Below are 17091 nucleotides of genomic sequence, written 5' to 3' on the forward strand. Positions count from 1 at the left end.
GCCACGCTCCTCCACGCGCCGGCAACAACAACTTATCCGGCAAGGGTTCCGGCCACTTTTCGGCCATTTTTTCGCGAAGCTTCTTCAGGACAGTGTGCTCTCCTCAAAATTCCGAGCTTACCCATCTAATTCAAATCAAATTTTGACTATTTTATATTTTTTCGGCGTGAACAGTGACCTTTCCGGCCATTTTTTGAAAATATTTCTTTAGGACAGCTTGCTCGCAAAGGAATTCTGAATCTATCCATTCTGGTTTCGACAAATTCTGACAACTTTGGAATTTTCCGGTGAGCTACAGTGTTTCCGGCGTGAACAGTGTTCTGTTTTCCTGCTGTAAACAATATTTTTCAAGCTATTTCTTCAGGTTTTTCATAGGAGTTACTTATTTTCACTATTTCAAGTTAACCCTACTACTACAAATTGTAGCGACATGGGAATCGATGCTTTGAATAGTCGGATGGTTTCTTTAGCAGAGTATATTGAATTCCTTCAGTATAAAGCATGTAAGAAGACATCTTCTGATATAGCTTATGTTGTTCAAAAAGGTAATATCGTGACTTGTTTCTCCCAATATTCATCCTCTGAGTCTTGGTCATTGATTCAGGTGCATCAGATCATATTTCTGGCAACAAATCTCTTTTCACTACTATTTCGTATTCTCAATCTCTTCCAAAAATCACAATGGCCAATGGGTCTCAAACCATGGCAACTGCAATAGGTCAAGCAAGCCCACTTCCCTCCTTACCTTTAGATTGAGTCCTTTATGTTCCCAATAGTCCTTTTAATCTCATAGTTGTTAGTCGCTTAGCCAAATCACTTAAATACGCTGTTTTATTTCTTAATGATCGTGTTTTTATACAGGAACACAGTACGGGATGGATCATTGGTACCAGGCATGAATCAAACGGACTTTATTACCTTATCCTTGCTAAATCACATGGACTCACATCTTGTCTTCCTTCTACAACTTGTTCTGTTACTGATTCACCAGATTTATTACATAAACGGTTGGGACATCCCAATTTGTCAAAACTTCAGAAAATGGTATCTGGTTTATCTCACTTGTCAACTCTAGAGTGTGAGTCATGTCAGCTCGGTAAGTATACCCACTCCCATTTCCCTCGGCGTCTTGATAATCGAGCAGAGTCACCTTTTACTTTAGTCCATTCAGATGTTTGGGGTCCTAGTCGGGTCAGTTCCACCTTGGGATTCCGCTACTTTGTCAGTTTCATTGATGATTATTCCAGGTGCACTTGGATATTTTTGATAAAAAATTAATCTGAGTTGTTTTCTATTTTCCAGACCTTCCACGCTGAAATTCAAAATCAGTTTGGGGTTTCTATTCGCATATTTCGTAGTAATAATGCCCGAGAGTAGTTGTCTTCCCCATTCCAGGAGTTTATGAAATCTCATGGGATTATTCATCAAACATCTTGTCCGTACACATCTCAACAAAATGGGGTAGCTGAAAGAAAGAATAGATATCTTATTGAAACTGCTCGTACCCTACTCATACAATCTCATGCTCCGTTGCGTTTTTTGGGGGATGCACTTCTTACATCTTGCTATCTTATTAATCGTATGCCATCTTCAGCTATCCAGAACCAAGTTCCATTCTCTGTCATGTTTCACCACTTACCTTTGTTCTCTCTTCCACCCCGTATCTTTGGAAGCACTTGTTTTGTCCATAACCTTACTCCAGGAACAGATAAGTTAGCTCCTCGTGCTCTTAAGTGCGTATTTCTGGGTTTCTCGAGAACACAAAAGGGGTATCAATGCTACTTCTCCTGACCTCCAGCGGTACCTTATGTCCGCTGATGTTACCTTCTTTGAAACCCAATCATACTTCACAGGTTCAGGTCATCACTTAGATATTTTTGAGGTACTACCAGTTTCATCTTTTGGAGATTCAGTCACTCCAGCTCCACCACCTACAGCTCCAGTTGTAGCTCCACCACCTATAGCTCCAGTTGTAGCTCCACCACCTATAGCTCCAGTTCCACCACCTACAGCTCCAGTTGTAGCTCCACCACCTATAGCTTCAGTTCCTCCACATAATCCAGTTCAACCTTCTGCAACTCTACCACTCTTGACTTATCATCGTCGTCCACATCCAGCATCAGGCCCAGGTGATTCACGCCCCGTATCAGATTCTGCACCTACTGCGGACTTGTCTCATCTTAGTCAACTAATTGCACTCCGCAAAGGTGTACGATCCACACTTAATCCTAATCCCCACTATGTTGGTTTAAGTTATCATCGTCTGTCGTCACCTCATTATGCTTTTATATCTTCTTTGTCCACTATTTCTATCTCTAAGTCTACAGGTGAGACACTATCTCATCCAGGATGGCGACATGCTATGATTGACGAGATGTCTGTTTTACATGCCAGTGACACTTGGGAGCTTGTTCCTCTTCCTGCAGGTAAGTCTACTATTGGTTGTCATTGGGTTTATGTAGTCAAAGTTGGCTCGGATGGCCAGGTTGATCGGCTTAAGGCTCGTCTTGTTGCAAAAGGTTATACTCAGATTTTGGGGCTTGATTATAGTGATACTTTCTCTCCCGTAGCTAAAGTAGCATATGTTCGTCTCTTTTTGTCCATGGTTGTTATACGTCATTAGCCTCTTTATTACTTAGACATTAAGAATGCTTTTCTCCACGGTGATCTTGAGGAAGAAGTTTATATGGAGCAGCCACCTGGTTTTGTTGCTCAGGGGAAGTTTAATGGTTGTGTGTGCAGATTGCGCAGGTCACTATATGATTTGAAACAGTCCCCTCGAGCTTGGTTTGGTAAGTTCAACATAATTATTCAGGAGTTCGTCATGACTCGTAGTGAGGCTGATCACTCTGTATTTTATCAGCATTCTGCTCCTAATCTGTGTATTTATCTAGTGGTTTATGTTGATGATATTATTATTACAGGTAATGATCAGGATAATATTACTAATCTGAAGCAACATCTCTTTTGGTACTTCCAGACTAAGGATCTGGGTAGATTGAAGTATTTTCTAGGTATTGAGGCCGCTCAGTCTAGCTCAGGTATTGTTATTTCACAGCGAAAGTATGCCTTAGACATTCTTGAGGAGACTGGAATGATGAGTTGCAGACCTATTGACTCTCTTATGGATCCAAATGCTAAGCTTCTGCCTGGACAGGGGGAGCCTCTTAGAGACCCTACGAGATATAGGAGGTTGGTGGGCAAATTGATTACCTCACAATGACTAGACCTGCCATTTCTTTTCCGGTGAGTGTTGTAAGTCAGTTCATGGATTCTCCCTGTGATAGTCACTGGGATGCAGTTGTTCGCATTCTTCGGTATATAAAGTCAGCTCCAGGCAAAGGGTTACTATTCGAGGATCGAGGCCACGAGCAGATTGTTGGGTACACAGATGCTGATTGGGTAGGATCACCCTTTGATAGACGTTCTATGTCTAGATATTGTGTTCTAGTAGGAGGTAATTTGGTCTCGTGGAAGAGCAAGAAACAGAATATAGTTGCTCGATCTAACGCCGAAGCGGAATATCGGGCTATGGCTATGGCGACATGTGAGTTAGTTTGGGTCAAGCAGTTGCTCAAGGAGTTAAAGTTCGGAGAAATCAGCAAGATAGAACTAGTGTGTGATAACCAAGCTGCTCTTCATATTGCGTTAAATCCGGTGTTCCATGAGAGGACTAAACACATTGAGATCGACTGTCACTTTGTCAGAGAAAAAATACTTTCAGGAGATATTGTTAGAAAGTTTGTAAAGTCGAATGATCAACTAGCAGATATTTTCACTAAGTCTCTTTCTGGTTCTCGTATTAGTTACATGTGTAACAAGCTTGGTACATATGATGTGTATGCACCGGCTTGAGGGGGAGTGTTAGTTTACAGATATGTATAGTGTAGTCTTGTCCCACGTTGGAAGAGGAGTAATATCTTCGTGTAGTGTATAGCTATGAATAGGGACCTCTTGTATTGTATTTATCATCCAATATTAATAACATATTTTCTCACGTGCCTTCTCACAATCTCAAACTCAGGAATGCTCTATACATATATATATATATATATATATATATATATATATATATATATATATATATATATATATATATATATAATTAGGAGAAGTATCATAAAGAGGAAAGGCACAATTTTTTCATAGAGCATGAATCATTTGTATTACTCTTTGTGGAGAATTTTACAAGAATGTATATGAGCATACTGAATTCACACCTTTGCTCAGAACAACGAATCTCAATTTGACTGCAATACCATTAATCAATTATTTGGCCCGCCTAATATTGAGGCTGGCAAGTACATTATCCTTGGAGAAATGAGGATATATGAAATTATGATTACGCTTCGCCTTAAGACCTTGACGAAATATGCAAGAGAAGAAAGTGTATCTTTTAAGGCGCAATATTGAGTGTAAGGCTCGTCACAAGAACAACAAAAGTACGTATTACATGCGAAGTCTATGCTATTGTAACTACCATTGAGATTGATGTTGGTTTTTTTTGGGTGTGTATCTCTAATATTTCGTATTTTGTGCATACTCTTTACGTCTTGAGTTCTAATCTTTTCTCTTAAATGTTTGCTATATGTGATTACGATGATCTACGAGATGGACCTTAGTTTTGTGAATTAAAATTTGCTTAATATGTAATGAAATTTTGCGTTGGGTAAATTTTGTAAGAAATAATATTGTAAAATATCTCTTTAGAGTCTGTTTGGAAAGTCACCTAGGAATTGGATTTGAGTGTAATTGGATGTAATTACATAGTTTGGTATGTTTGTCTGGCCAAGTAATTACTTGGTCGGCATGGAATTGGGCATAATTGAAGATGTGTAATTACACTCTCCAATTCTCAAGGAGGAGGTGAGACTTGGTGGTAATTACACTGTGTAATTACAAGGTTACTTTTTAATTTCTTTTTTATTTTTATTTAATTTATTTTCTTTATAACTTTTTATTTCCATTATTTTTATTTCTTATATTTATGGTTCCAATTTACTTGTTTCAGTAGTATTTACTTGTCATTTCACATTGCATGTTGTTCATTTTTTAGTTAGAATTGATAGATAAGTTTTGTCGAACATTTGCATAATGTTATGACATTATATTTATAAATATTAATTTATCTTATCAAACATGCATTTCATGATAATCTTAAAAAACGTGTGTTTTTAATTTAAATATAATTAATTTAGAAAATATATAAAAATTATTTTTACAATATTAGTTATAAATATATAATTACTAATGAGTGTATATTCAAAAAACAATATGCATCTTAAATACTAAATCTAATATCATTTATACTTATAAAAAAATATTTATAGGCATATATTTATTATATTAACTTTTAAGTTTTGATAATTACTTCATTTAAAATTTAATCTAACTATGTAATTACACTTGTGCAGCCAAACAGTACGCTTGTAATTACAATGTAATTACGTTATGACAAATAAACAAGTCATTGTAATTACTAGGATGTGTAATTACTGCCCTAATAATTACATCAATTTTAATTATCGGGTTGGTTCTCAAACAGACCCTTAAAGAATATGCTTGACTTTGTTTTAATAATTAATTAGATTTAGAAGGTAAGTTAAACTTTTATATTCAATTCAAAACCGCTGGCAAGAAGGAAAAAGAAGAGAATTAACAAAGTAGAGGCAAGTGAAAACACGCTCTATTTGACAGATCTTCCCAAAGTACCCTCACCCCAATATTTATTCACTGATCTATCCTTTCTCCTCGAACCCCAAAATATATTTGAAAACCCTAGAACCGCAATATCTAATTATAATTTCTAAAAGCTTTGTGTTCTCCGGGAGCAATTACAATCCAGAATACTGAGAAATACTTGTTCAATTAAATATCTATTTCATCAATTCTTCGATAAAGGTGCGTTTTCTTAGCTTATTACCTTGTAATTTTTGGGTTTTTGTAACCCTAATTCTTCCATATTTGGGAACGTATTGAGTGTTTTATTTCATTTGGGGTTTTTAATTACCTTAAATTGAATATATTATTTCTGTGCTTAACTGAATTTCTTAAAATATTTTGGGCATTTATTGTATTTTTTTCTTTATTTGCTAAAAAGTTCCCCCTCATTGTTTAGGGTTTTAATTTCCGCAATATTCAACCGATTACTTCTATTTGATCTTATCGAAATTTCTAGTTATATAAGTTTTAGGAATTTCATAGATTTTTTTGTGCTAATCATGATCCGAATCTAATTAAATATTTCTTTTATTTTGTATTTTTTAGGGTTGTAAATTTCATAACTTCAGTTCACGACTTCTATGAGATTTCATCTGAATATTTTCATTTTTATTGTTCTAGGGAATTTCATCGAATTTATTTATTGCTAATCACAACGTTAAGCCAATTACGAGAATTGTTTCTCTAATTTTTATTTTTTTTATGATTTTATTGGGACCATTTTCCTTATTTGATAATCAATCCTAATTTCTTCAAGAAACAGCAATAAAATCCTTAAATCTCGAAAATCCAAAAAGATTATGAGCTAATGATTTAACAGTTGTGCAACTTGGTTCAGTATTGCAATTAATTTGTAGGCGATTTGGCATATTAAACGATTTTTTCAGGTAATTGTGATGTTTTGAAGGCTTCTTTTTAGTTCGGGGTCTATGGTCAACTTTGGTTTTGTCTATTTTAACTTATTCGTTTTGTATAATGAAGGAGGGTTGTGTATAAGTTTTTTGAGATATTTAGCCTATCGGTTTACTGAGTTTTTGGTATAATGCGTGAACAGTTAACATAATAGAGTTTTCGACTGGAATTCAAACATGTTCTCCTCTAGTCTATTTGAACTTAATTTTCAGTGCTTATGTTGTATTGGGATCTTTTTACAGGATTTTGCTTAGTATTATATCTTTTTGTCTTATCACAGGTTGTGGCTGTTGGAAAGAATTTTTTCTCACATGAGGTTCAAAAAGGGTGATAAGGTGGAAGTAATGAACAGAGCTGAGGTGCCAATCTCATGGCGTGCTGCCGAGATAGTGTCTGGTAATGGCCTCACTTGCAGTGTTAGATATGGTTCTGGTTCACCAGTGCAAAGTGAAAATATCAAAGAAAGGGTATCAAGGAAGATGATAAGGCCCTGCCCCCCTGTAGTGCAGTGTGTGGAAACTTGGGCACCTGGAGACATTGTGGAGGTATATAATGACTGCTCTTGGAAAGTTGCGATCGTGCTCAGTATTTTACCATGTGATCGTTATTTGGTGAGACTACTTGGTTGCTCTCTGGAACTTAGCATTCATAAATCAGGCATGAGAGATCGGCAAAATTGGAAAGATGGCAAATGGATTTTTATAAGAAAGGTACATATTCTTTTTCATTTTATTATTATGTTTGGCTTTACAGAGAACAAGCTTGTTATAAAAGTTTGTAATAACTTGGAGTTGCTCTCATCATTTATTTGCTCTTTTCCCTGCCTTTGTTTTTAATTAGAAAAAGTTCATTTGACAGGATTATTTTGTATTGCTGTCTACGTCAGATCCATTATGTTTTGTTTGAGTCCATATATGTTTTTAACTAGATGTTTTTGTGAGAACTGTTTCATTTGTGTATATGTGTCTCTATGCATTCGTTCTCTGGACAAGGTATAGTCCGTGTAGCTTGAACAATATGGGAAGTGGGTTTGACCCTGGTGGTTAAGTGTTCTAGATTATACGCATCATATCAAATTATAAAATTATTATTCTAATTGATGGCAGTTCTATGTGAAGAGGGAACACTTTTGAACATCTGTTTAGTTGTCCTTACACAGTATTGTATTTGATGTGCTTATAGTAATAAGCAGGTGAATTTTTTATTTTATGCATATGGCGTATCTTTCAATAATTTGTATAAAAAATTCAGAATCTATTTCTTCCTTGCCTTCCCTGATCTCACTATTGTTTTCTTTTGTAGGGTTGTGATAAAGCTGGGACCCAGAGATCTAACAAAATTTCAGCTCAAGATTATAGTCAGAAGACTAAGTCGCAGCCGCTGCAACTTGATGCACATACTAAAGGTCTTGGAGAAACTGATGGTTTAGCCACTGAAGGAAAAAATAGAGGACAAGAGTCTTGTTTAATCTCATCAAGATCCCTAAAGAGAATGTCTCCTTATTGCACATCTGGTGTTGATTCACTTTATGAGAATGCTCAGAAACTTCAAGCAATCGAGACAGATAATCGCAGGCAACGAGCAGCTCTGGTGACCTTACAGGAAAAGGTAGATGCTGTTGCTTACCCAAGAGGAACTCTGGGTGAAAAATACGTGCATACTTCCATTAACATTAGATCAAATGGATTTAATGAATTGGAGAGAGAAGATTTAGGTGGTGTCATTGGCTTTTTCCCTAGGAGAAGTTTGGAACCTAGCGATTCCGATAGCGATGCCTGCTCTGTTGATAGTTGTAGTGTCACTAGTGAGAGACCAAACGAATTATTAGGTCATCTTCCACGAGTTTCACGTCGAGTTTCAGGTGGCCTTTGTAGTGATGCGGAGTCAGTTTGTGGTTCAGGTCCTTCAGGATATAAGGAGAAAAGTCACAATAATCCTCCAGAAGAGGAATTGGCAACAAGTGTTCATAGATTAGAGTTGCATGCTTATCACTGCACCCTGGTGGCATTATATGCTTATGGACCATTAACTTGGGAAAAAGAAGCATTATTAACTGATCTTCGTATAACACTGCATATTTCAAATGATGAACATTTGATGGAGCTAAAGAACCTAATTTCTTCTAAAGGTTCATATTATATCAAATAGCGGCTGTAATGTTTTTCTTTCTTTTCTTCTCTATGTTAGGTTCCTGTTGCTAACAGAATTGTAAAAAGCTAGTCATGTTATGTTTTGTAACTTGGGAGGTTCAGTTAAATACAGTTTTTCTAACTGTTTACTTTTGTAGTATGGGATGTTGTATCTATTTTTTTTATATTGGAAACATGTATCAACATATCATGGTGAATGACTGTACTGATTCCTGTCCTTGTGCGGTCAGGGTTTTCTTCAGTTCACTTTTATCTTGTGATTCCTATATGCAGTATAGGAATACATTGCAGAAATTAGAAATATCTATTTTAGAGGCAAAAACATCCTGTAGCACAAAATAAACGAGATGTGAATGATGTTTTAGCAACAGCAGGTATAGGAGTGATAATACACTGTATCCTTCATTGAAATGTGTGTTAAAGTTCTTTCGTACCTCTTAAATGATTGTATGAGGAGCTTTTGCAGACTAGATGCCAAAATATTTGAAGGAGGGCACATGCCCATTAATGTAGGCTGTAGTTGAAGTTTAGCTGATACAAATAGTTGAAGGATAAGCCTGGAACTTTTTTATCTGATTATTTAGTTTGTACAGAAGGTTGTACCTTCAGATGTAATTTGGAATGTTGCTTACCTGTATGAAATGGTGGTTATAACTTGGGACTAGAAACTTTAAGTCTTATCTACGTTTTCTGTGAATCTTTGTATATGCTCTAATTCTGCACAACTTCCCAATTTTACTAATGGTTTTAACTATGGATTTATGGGCAGAATTTTGCTGTCTATAAAAAATTTGGCAGCATATGAAGCTCCTTTTTGAGGATATTATTAATCAGTCCCATGCATATTCCAGGGCCAAAAATTGAAGCATCATCCCTTGCTTCCATATTTATAAAGATGATGCTGGGATTTGCGGCCATTCAAGTGGCATAAAATGGGGATACTGTATGCATCCGCTTTCCCAGAAATCTGCAAATCTCTCATATCACAGGTTTCCTATTTTGTTTTGCAGTTTAACATTGTTTGTATCCGAGCTTCAAATCTGCATAAATTCCGTTTTTTCGAAGGAAGTAAAAGAGTTGATATGTTTCATTGCAGTTCCTCATGGAAGATTTGTTGTTGGAAAATGTAGACATGTAGTGAATTTTGTTTGGTACATTCTGTATAACTTTAGGTAAGCCCACATTTGCTATCAAATAATTTGGATTTCATTACCGTGGATGGTGGTTAGATTTAAGATCTTCTGGTGATTCTATAATGTGGTTTATTTCTGTATCTGTTTACCATGTTTCCGTATTATAAGTAGGTCAATTGCCACTGTTTCCTTTGCATTGTGAATTATTCCTTGAGCAGATATATAATTATAGCAAATTTTAATTTCACGCTGATGGTGTATTCTTCTTATTCTTTATTTGTCCATTTCAGGCTGTTTGTTGGTTTATGGATAATTTTTTGGCATTTGGAAAATCTATAGCAATTTATTGTTTCATATTGGAATTTTTCAGGCAGGTTCTCATAATATGTTCCTTATAGAAAAAAGGGAGAATTCTTTTTTTTTTTTGTTCTCTTATAAATAATAAGAAAAAGTGAGAGAGAGAATGCAGTATATGTGCTGGAATGAGTTCTTAGCTTCATCTTATTAAGTTTTGGAGCAAATAACAAACAAGTTAAATAAGCTTGACAAAGTTTTTTCACTACTTTTACGATGTCAATCAATTGGTAACATGTTAAACTCCATGCACGATGATGCCATTTAAAGGAAGTTGGTTCCAGTTCAGTTCTATTAAGGCTGCAGAATCGTATTTATTGATTTTTAGTCCCCAAATATGAATCATTATATCTGTTCCACTCTACTCAGACCCCCAACAAATTCATTACTATGTGGATTCATCATAAATTGATTATATTCCTGCAGCCTTAATCAACTACAAGGTAAGTGCTAAACATAATGGTTGACCTTCTCCTAACCTTGCTTACCCTGGCTACACTTTTCATAATATTAGTTAAGGAATATTACTCTCTCAAATTTTTTCTGGTTGTATTGGGTCGGGGAGGGTGGGACTGTGGTTGAAGGGGCGTTTCACTTGGCAGAGGTGCCAGTTGATACCTCAAGTGATGATTCCAGATATCTGTTTGGTAGTCATCCTTGTTTTTTCTTTATTTTCAATGTGATCTTATCATCCTGCCCAATTTGATGATTCTCTCATCTACCAAATTACTCTAGGACATCTGCACTTTGGATATTTCTCCAAGCTAATGTTATACATTTGCACTTTAGCAAAACTATGTATTTCAAAACGAGAATCTGCTCAAGTATGAATGCTTAAGATTGCTCAGTTTTAATGAATTACACCCAGATTTCTATACTTCATGAATGATTTTTGGCATTTCTCTATGTTCTCTGTTATGATGGAAGAGAGACAACAAAAAGTTGAAGGTGTTCAGGATTCCATTATTGCCCTTTGAGGTGTTGAGTTCCGGTTAGACCTTTTTGAGTTTCTATCTTTTGAAAGGTGTTTACAGCAGGCCAAATCGGGCATGTGGAAACATGATGAGGGGTTTTAGATAGTGGTGTTGCCTTTTTTTACTTTGAGAATGCCTTGATCCACTATTATAATGATGCTGTAACTGTTAATGATGCGCTTGATCCTCTCTTTTGTACTTCTATAGTACCTTCTTTGTACTTCATATTATAAAATACCTTATTTTACGACAGAAAAAAGGAGTTGAGGTAAGGAGTTTGCAATCTTATTACTTTGCTCCGCAACCACGCCAGACGTTTTCTCTTTTTCCTTTTGTCGAGGCATGGATTGCTCAAGCTTGTAAACAAGCCATTAAAACTCGGTATGCATCAGCCTTGTTATCTTTGCAGCGCCCCGAGACAATGAATTGTCTTATAGAAACCAATTTGTTTTCCTTTATGCAGTTAATTTCACTGCCTGGGAGTTGGGGACATGACAATTGGCACTGAGATCTTCTAGGAGGAATGATTGCAGCAAGTAACAGCAGAGTATTTGATCTAAGAAAATGAAGTGTTTGTTATGTTGTATGTAGGGTATGTTTCATACTTGATGTTTATAGATGCTCTACTGCAATATGGATGCTCATACCGCATTTATATACAATGTTCACAAGACCGGCGAAGCTATCATTTAGTAGTTGAGAATCATAATGGGAATTGGGAGAAATATTTGAGAAGTGATGCTGTTGAAAGGGGCTTAGCCCCACCCCGTCATTGGCACCACCCTCAATTCTGTGTTTCTATGTATAACAACATGCCTCTTGAATTCAAAGTATAATTAGCCGGAGAATATGCCTTTTCAGTCTATGCGTTAATCCTCGTGTTTTTGTTTGTAATCGTGGTTGCATTTTCTTGTTGTTTTACTTATGGCTTTCAGAGAACTTATCTAAAGTTAGCTGTGTTTGAATTTGTATTTTCAGTCTGTTAATCCTTGTGTTTGTGTAGTCTATATGTTTAAAAAGCACAGCCGAAACTCCTCTGTTGATGTAAGAATTCCGACGGTAGACGCACTGAAATTTGTTCAATCAGTTATCTTATTTGTCAACTACTAAGCTTCCGTAGTTTTTCCAACTGAAAATAGTGCCGATGTTAACTCTCCATGGAAGAAGCGCTTCCTTCTCACTCGATAGGGGGGATCATCAAGCCAACACCATAGTTCATTAAGAAGCAATTATTGTTTAAAATTTAATTGATAGTAGCTCAGATCTTGATTCTTTTTGCTATGTGACAATCAACCTACTAACTTTGTCATAATTTTTCGAACAAAGAGCATGGTAATAAACATTCTTTAATCCCCGACTTGAAAGGATTCATCTGGAGCTTTTTCGGGTGACTCGTATGAGAGCCCAAGTAGGGATAACAAGGCGGCTGTTAAGTTTAATGCAACGATCTTTTATTATGTCTCTGTTCACCTATCATTCTTATATAAAGCGCATGCACATTACCTCATCCGAAAGATTAACATCATCCAGAACTTGTTCAATCAAACTTCGTAGCTTCTGCATGGTCGGAGCTACAAAGTAGTAACACATTTTTAACTAGGATAGAACGGAAATACTGTTGAACAAGAACACATAAAATAGGCAACCACAGTAGCTTCATCTATCCAAATCGGTCCATCCAAACAAATCGCAATCCACATTCAGAAGATATGAATAAAAACTTCATACCGTTCCCACAAACCAGAAAGAAAATAGAACAGAGTTCAAAAAGCCTACATATTCTGGAACAGAGAGTCCTCAGAAGCCCATCAATGGTGGGAAAAAATGGGACACCAGTACATAGGAAAAAAGAAAAATCATAGCTGCATCCACAATGCTGTCTGGGAAGGCTGATTACTCTCTTAATCAAAGGTCTCATCATCGTCATCTGGGAGGGGTTGACTGGCAGCAGCTGCAAGCTCAGCCTCATGCCTGCAACAACACATCACAGTTACAATAACATATGGAAGACATGAAATCAAAATCTAAATAAAACTGGAAGAGAAGAGGTAAATTGGTGAAGAACTTACTGTTGCTGTGCGGCCAAGTCGATTTGTACTTCAGGAGGAGCAAGGGCAGGAGACTCCACAAAGTGCAAGTTAGGATCCCTAAAACAGGAACATCATATTGAAAACATCATCAAAATCTGATTCTACTATGTTTCTTCTACAGAATGGCACATTTTAGCTAATAGTCGAATGAAGAAAGTACCCAGCAAGTTTCCTGGCAAGGTAAAGGAAAGGCTTCTCAAAGTTGTAGTTACTCTTTGCCGATATCTCATAGTATTGCAGATTCTTCTTCCGGTGGAAAGTAACCTGCTTAGCCTTAACTTGACGGTTCTTCACATCAACCTTGTTCCCGCAAAGAACAATCGGAATATTTTCACAGACACTGATTCAACAGATGTAAATATCTATCAGTTTGAAAACAAAACAAGAAAGTTTGAAAACACAAACCAGAGAATAAAATCAATTGAAAAATAGGATGCTTAGACATACCGGCAAAGATCCCTATGCCATGTGGGGACATTCTTGTATGTCAATCGGGCTGTCACATCAAACATGATGATAGCACATTGACCGTGAATGCTGCAGACATGCAGTAAAAAATCAATATGGAATACACACAGCACACTTGAAAATACATAGAGATTCCATAATGGTACTGTAAAAAGAACACTGAACAACATTCTGCTATGCTCATTTTACAAAAACAGTAGACCCTTACAGCTGATAAAAGAGATGCATTTAACCATACAACATTCCACATTGGGTTCAATCAGCATGTAATACATCTCACTTTAATCTTGGAGAATGGTAAGCTATTTATCAATCATCGGCACAAAAAGAAAAATGGGAACCCAAGAAATACCCTAACAAATTACTTTAGGTCCATTTTTTCCTCAAAAAATTTATTTAGGCTCATTCACTTAGCATATAATTAGCAGTTGGAATTAAAACCACAAAAGAAACGGGTTATATTGGAGCAATACATATCGCCTCATAAAACAACAATGGAATAGGTATTTTTTAAGTATTGCATACAACGTCATTGCAAATTATAGTTATACCAATAACAAAGAGTACAGAGTGAAATTAAATGGAATGACTACTTACTAGTATCCATCCCTAAGGCCACCAAATTTCTCCTGACCAGCTGTATCCCAGCAGTAAAACCTAATCTTCCCACAGTTTGTGAAGAAATCCAATGGGTGCACCTCCACTCCAATGGTGGCTGTTCCAAAATACAAAATTAAAATCAGTATTACAAAGACAAAAAGCCAAGAAATAACAACCAAGTTGTGCTTCATACAGCAAACACTTACGTTCATATTTCTTTTCGAATTCACCAGTAAGATGCCTCTTCACAAATGTAGTTTTTCCTATACAAAAAGGAAAACTTCCAAATCAGATGAGCAATTAAAAAACAAGAAAAAAACTAAACAGTTTAATCCACAAAACCATCATTCCTTTTTCAACCCAACATAAAAACTAGTTAGAACAGCAGCTCAATAGATCTAAGACTTTCACTAACCATACTGATTTAGAGCCACGTATAAACATACTCTCATTAGAGAATTCACTAATACCGAAATCAAACAAATCATTCTAATCACAGCCTAAACACACTTCAAATTAATTAAGATACAAGACTTACTCCTCAAAGAAAGAGAGAAAAATTACCAGTTCCACCATCTCCAACAATAACAAGTTTAAAACTGGGATAATCCACGGTTTGCTGATTTGGAAGAGCCTACACAAAAAACGATCCACATAAATCACAAGACATTCAGATACATAAAAAAACACAAATCGACAAAAGAAAAAACAATAAGTATAACATTCCAAAATAGCAGCAAAAACAAAACTTTTGAGAGATAAAGATAGCGTACTAACCATGTTTGTTTTGAGGAGAATGCTGCGAGGGTTCTGAGAGGAATGAGGAGGATTAAGGAGGAGGGATATATATAGTTGGGAGAAAAAGGGTTTTGTAATCAGCGTTTTCGTTCACATCATAGCTTTGCCCAAACGCGATTCTCTGGACCGTTGGATCAGTCTGTTCCTCGATTCGGCGCTGCTGCACGTGACTCTCACGTTCTTCTCCAAATTTGAATTTCAAACTACAAGAGCTTTGTTTTTTTTTTCCAACCGTAAGTTTGGTTGGATAATTAAAACCATTATGTGATTATTTAAATAACGGAAAAATTATTTGAATAAGTAACAGTTAAATATTTAATAATTACTATTACTATTTTTTGCACATGCAACAAAAAATTCGATTCAGAAACAGGTTAATTAGACATCTAAAATATAACTTGTTTTCGAGAAGGTATAAAAGTTCTGAACACCAAGTATCATACTCCTGAAAACTTTGATTGTTTTTGGTTGAATAGTTCTCACTAACTAACATAAGTTTTTAATTTAAAAAATAAGCTTATTTTGAAAAGTGTTTTTCTCAAAAGTATTTTTTGTGAGAAATTATTTGTGTTTGGCTAATTAATTTTAAAAGCACTTCTAAGCAGCAATTAGTATTTGGTCAAACTTTTAAAAAGTATTTTAAGTGTATTTTTCTCAAAAGTATTATTTTAAAAAAGTACTTTCAGGAAAAAACTATTTTTTTCTGCTTCTCTAAAATTATTTCTACTTCTACCCAAGAATATTTTTTTTTCTTCTAAAAATTTAGTCAAACACTTCAACTTTAAAAAAAATATTTTTTCTTATAAAACAAATACTTTTGACTTCGTAAAAACTTGACCAAACAACCTATTAGAGTAGCACCACTCAAGTGTTAACCTTAAATTCTTCTCACGCTACGGCACGGTTTTCAGCATAACACATTTATGATCATGGTCTTCTGACATAAAGTTTGCCCTCTTGTGTTTTTTAGCTAGGATCTTCCGGAAATAATCTTTCTACTATTATAAGATATGGGTAAGGATTGTGTAAACACTATCTTTTTCAAACTTCACTTGTAAGATTTCATTAAATTTGTTATTGTTGTCGACATAAAGTTTCAGCATAAAAATAAATCGTTAAGTCTTTTGGAATACTTAATTAGGTTGTGAAGAATAATTCAAACCAAATTGCTTCTTACAATTAAGGTATTAGAATTCTCAACTTGAATCCGTATAAAAAAGATTGGTGCATGTCATGATTTAAAGCTCAAAATCACATTTATATGAAATATTTGGCGACCTTAATCATGTTTGTAATTATGGCCAATATTTTGGCTAATGGTGTCCATCTCACATAAGCATAAGTATCTTTGCAAAGTTTAAACTTTGTTAGCAATATTCTTTGGGACCCAAAAATATTGCATTGTGTGGTGGACATCATTTGCACAAGTTGTATCTCTTCTTTTACACCTAAGAAGCCAACACTTTTTTGCATATAAAAGGGAAGGTCATTAGTTCATTTTAGACACACCAACAAGACTTGAGTCTTCATTTCTTGTTTATTCCTTTCCTCATTTATTAAGAGTGTTTTGTATGAGAGTTAAGTGTTGGGAAGCACTTGTGTGAACCATTTCTTTTGAGTGATCTTGTGAGGTTATTCTCTTAGGGTATTTGGGATTAATTAGAGTATTTACTCTAATTTTGTACTCTCTTTTGTACTCTTGTTGGTATAGTAAAATTGCTCATCTCCGCTAGTAGACGTAGGTCACTTTGACTGAACCACGTTAAATTTGTGTCTTCTTTATATGATTTAATTGTCGTTGTTATCAACTTTCATTGTCTTTGTTATTATCATTATACCATTGTTTGGCTAAATTCCGCATTACCCGAGTTTTCGATCCTAACAAATTGGT

The 17091-nt window shown here is 35.5% G+C and overlaps 2 protein-coding genes across 2 annotated transcripts; one reads left to right on the forward strand and one right to left on the reverse strand.

Moving 5' to 3' along the window:
- The first annotated feature begins 5638 nt into the window (after positions 1–5638).
- On the forward strand, positions 5639–8980 carry LOC104091099 (uncharacterized). The gene is made up of 3 exons (XM_009596371.4): positions 5639–5901; positions 6914–7343; positions 7936–8980. Exons 2-3 carry the CDS (start codon positions 6945–6947, stop codon positions 8779–8781), a joined length of 1245 nt encoding a protein of 414 aa, XP_009594666.1. The 5' UTR covers positions 5639–5901; positions 6914–6944; the 3' UTR covers positions 8782–8980.
- A 3902-nt stretch (positions 8981–12882) lies between these two features.
- Positions 12883–15349, reverse strand: LOC104091100 (GTP-binding nuclear protein Ran-A1). Its single transcript, XM_009596374.4, has 8 exons — positions 15180–15349; positions 14967–15036; positions 14609–14665; positions 14400–14517; positions 13782–13871; positions 13495–13674; positions 13314–13391; positions 12883–13215 (listed from the first exon to the last, which is right to left on the reverse strand). The coding sequence occupies exons 1-8, from the start codon at positions 15180–15182 to the stop codon at positions 13146–13148; spliced, it is 666 nt and encodes a 221-aa protein (XP_009594669.1). The 5' UTR covers positions 15183–15349; the 3' UTR covers positions 12883–13145.
- Positions 15350–17091: the final 1742 nt, after the last annotated feature.

This window comes from Nicotiana tomentosiformis, chromosome 8 (genome assembly GCF_000390325.3).
Source record: "Nicotiana tomentosiformis chromosome 8, ASM39032v3, whole genome shotgun sequence".
Taxonomy (NCBI): Eukaryota; Viridiplantae; Streptophyta; class Magnoliopsida; order Solanales; family Solanaceae; genus Nicotiana; species Nicotiana tomentosiformis.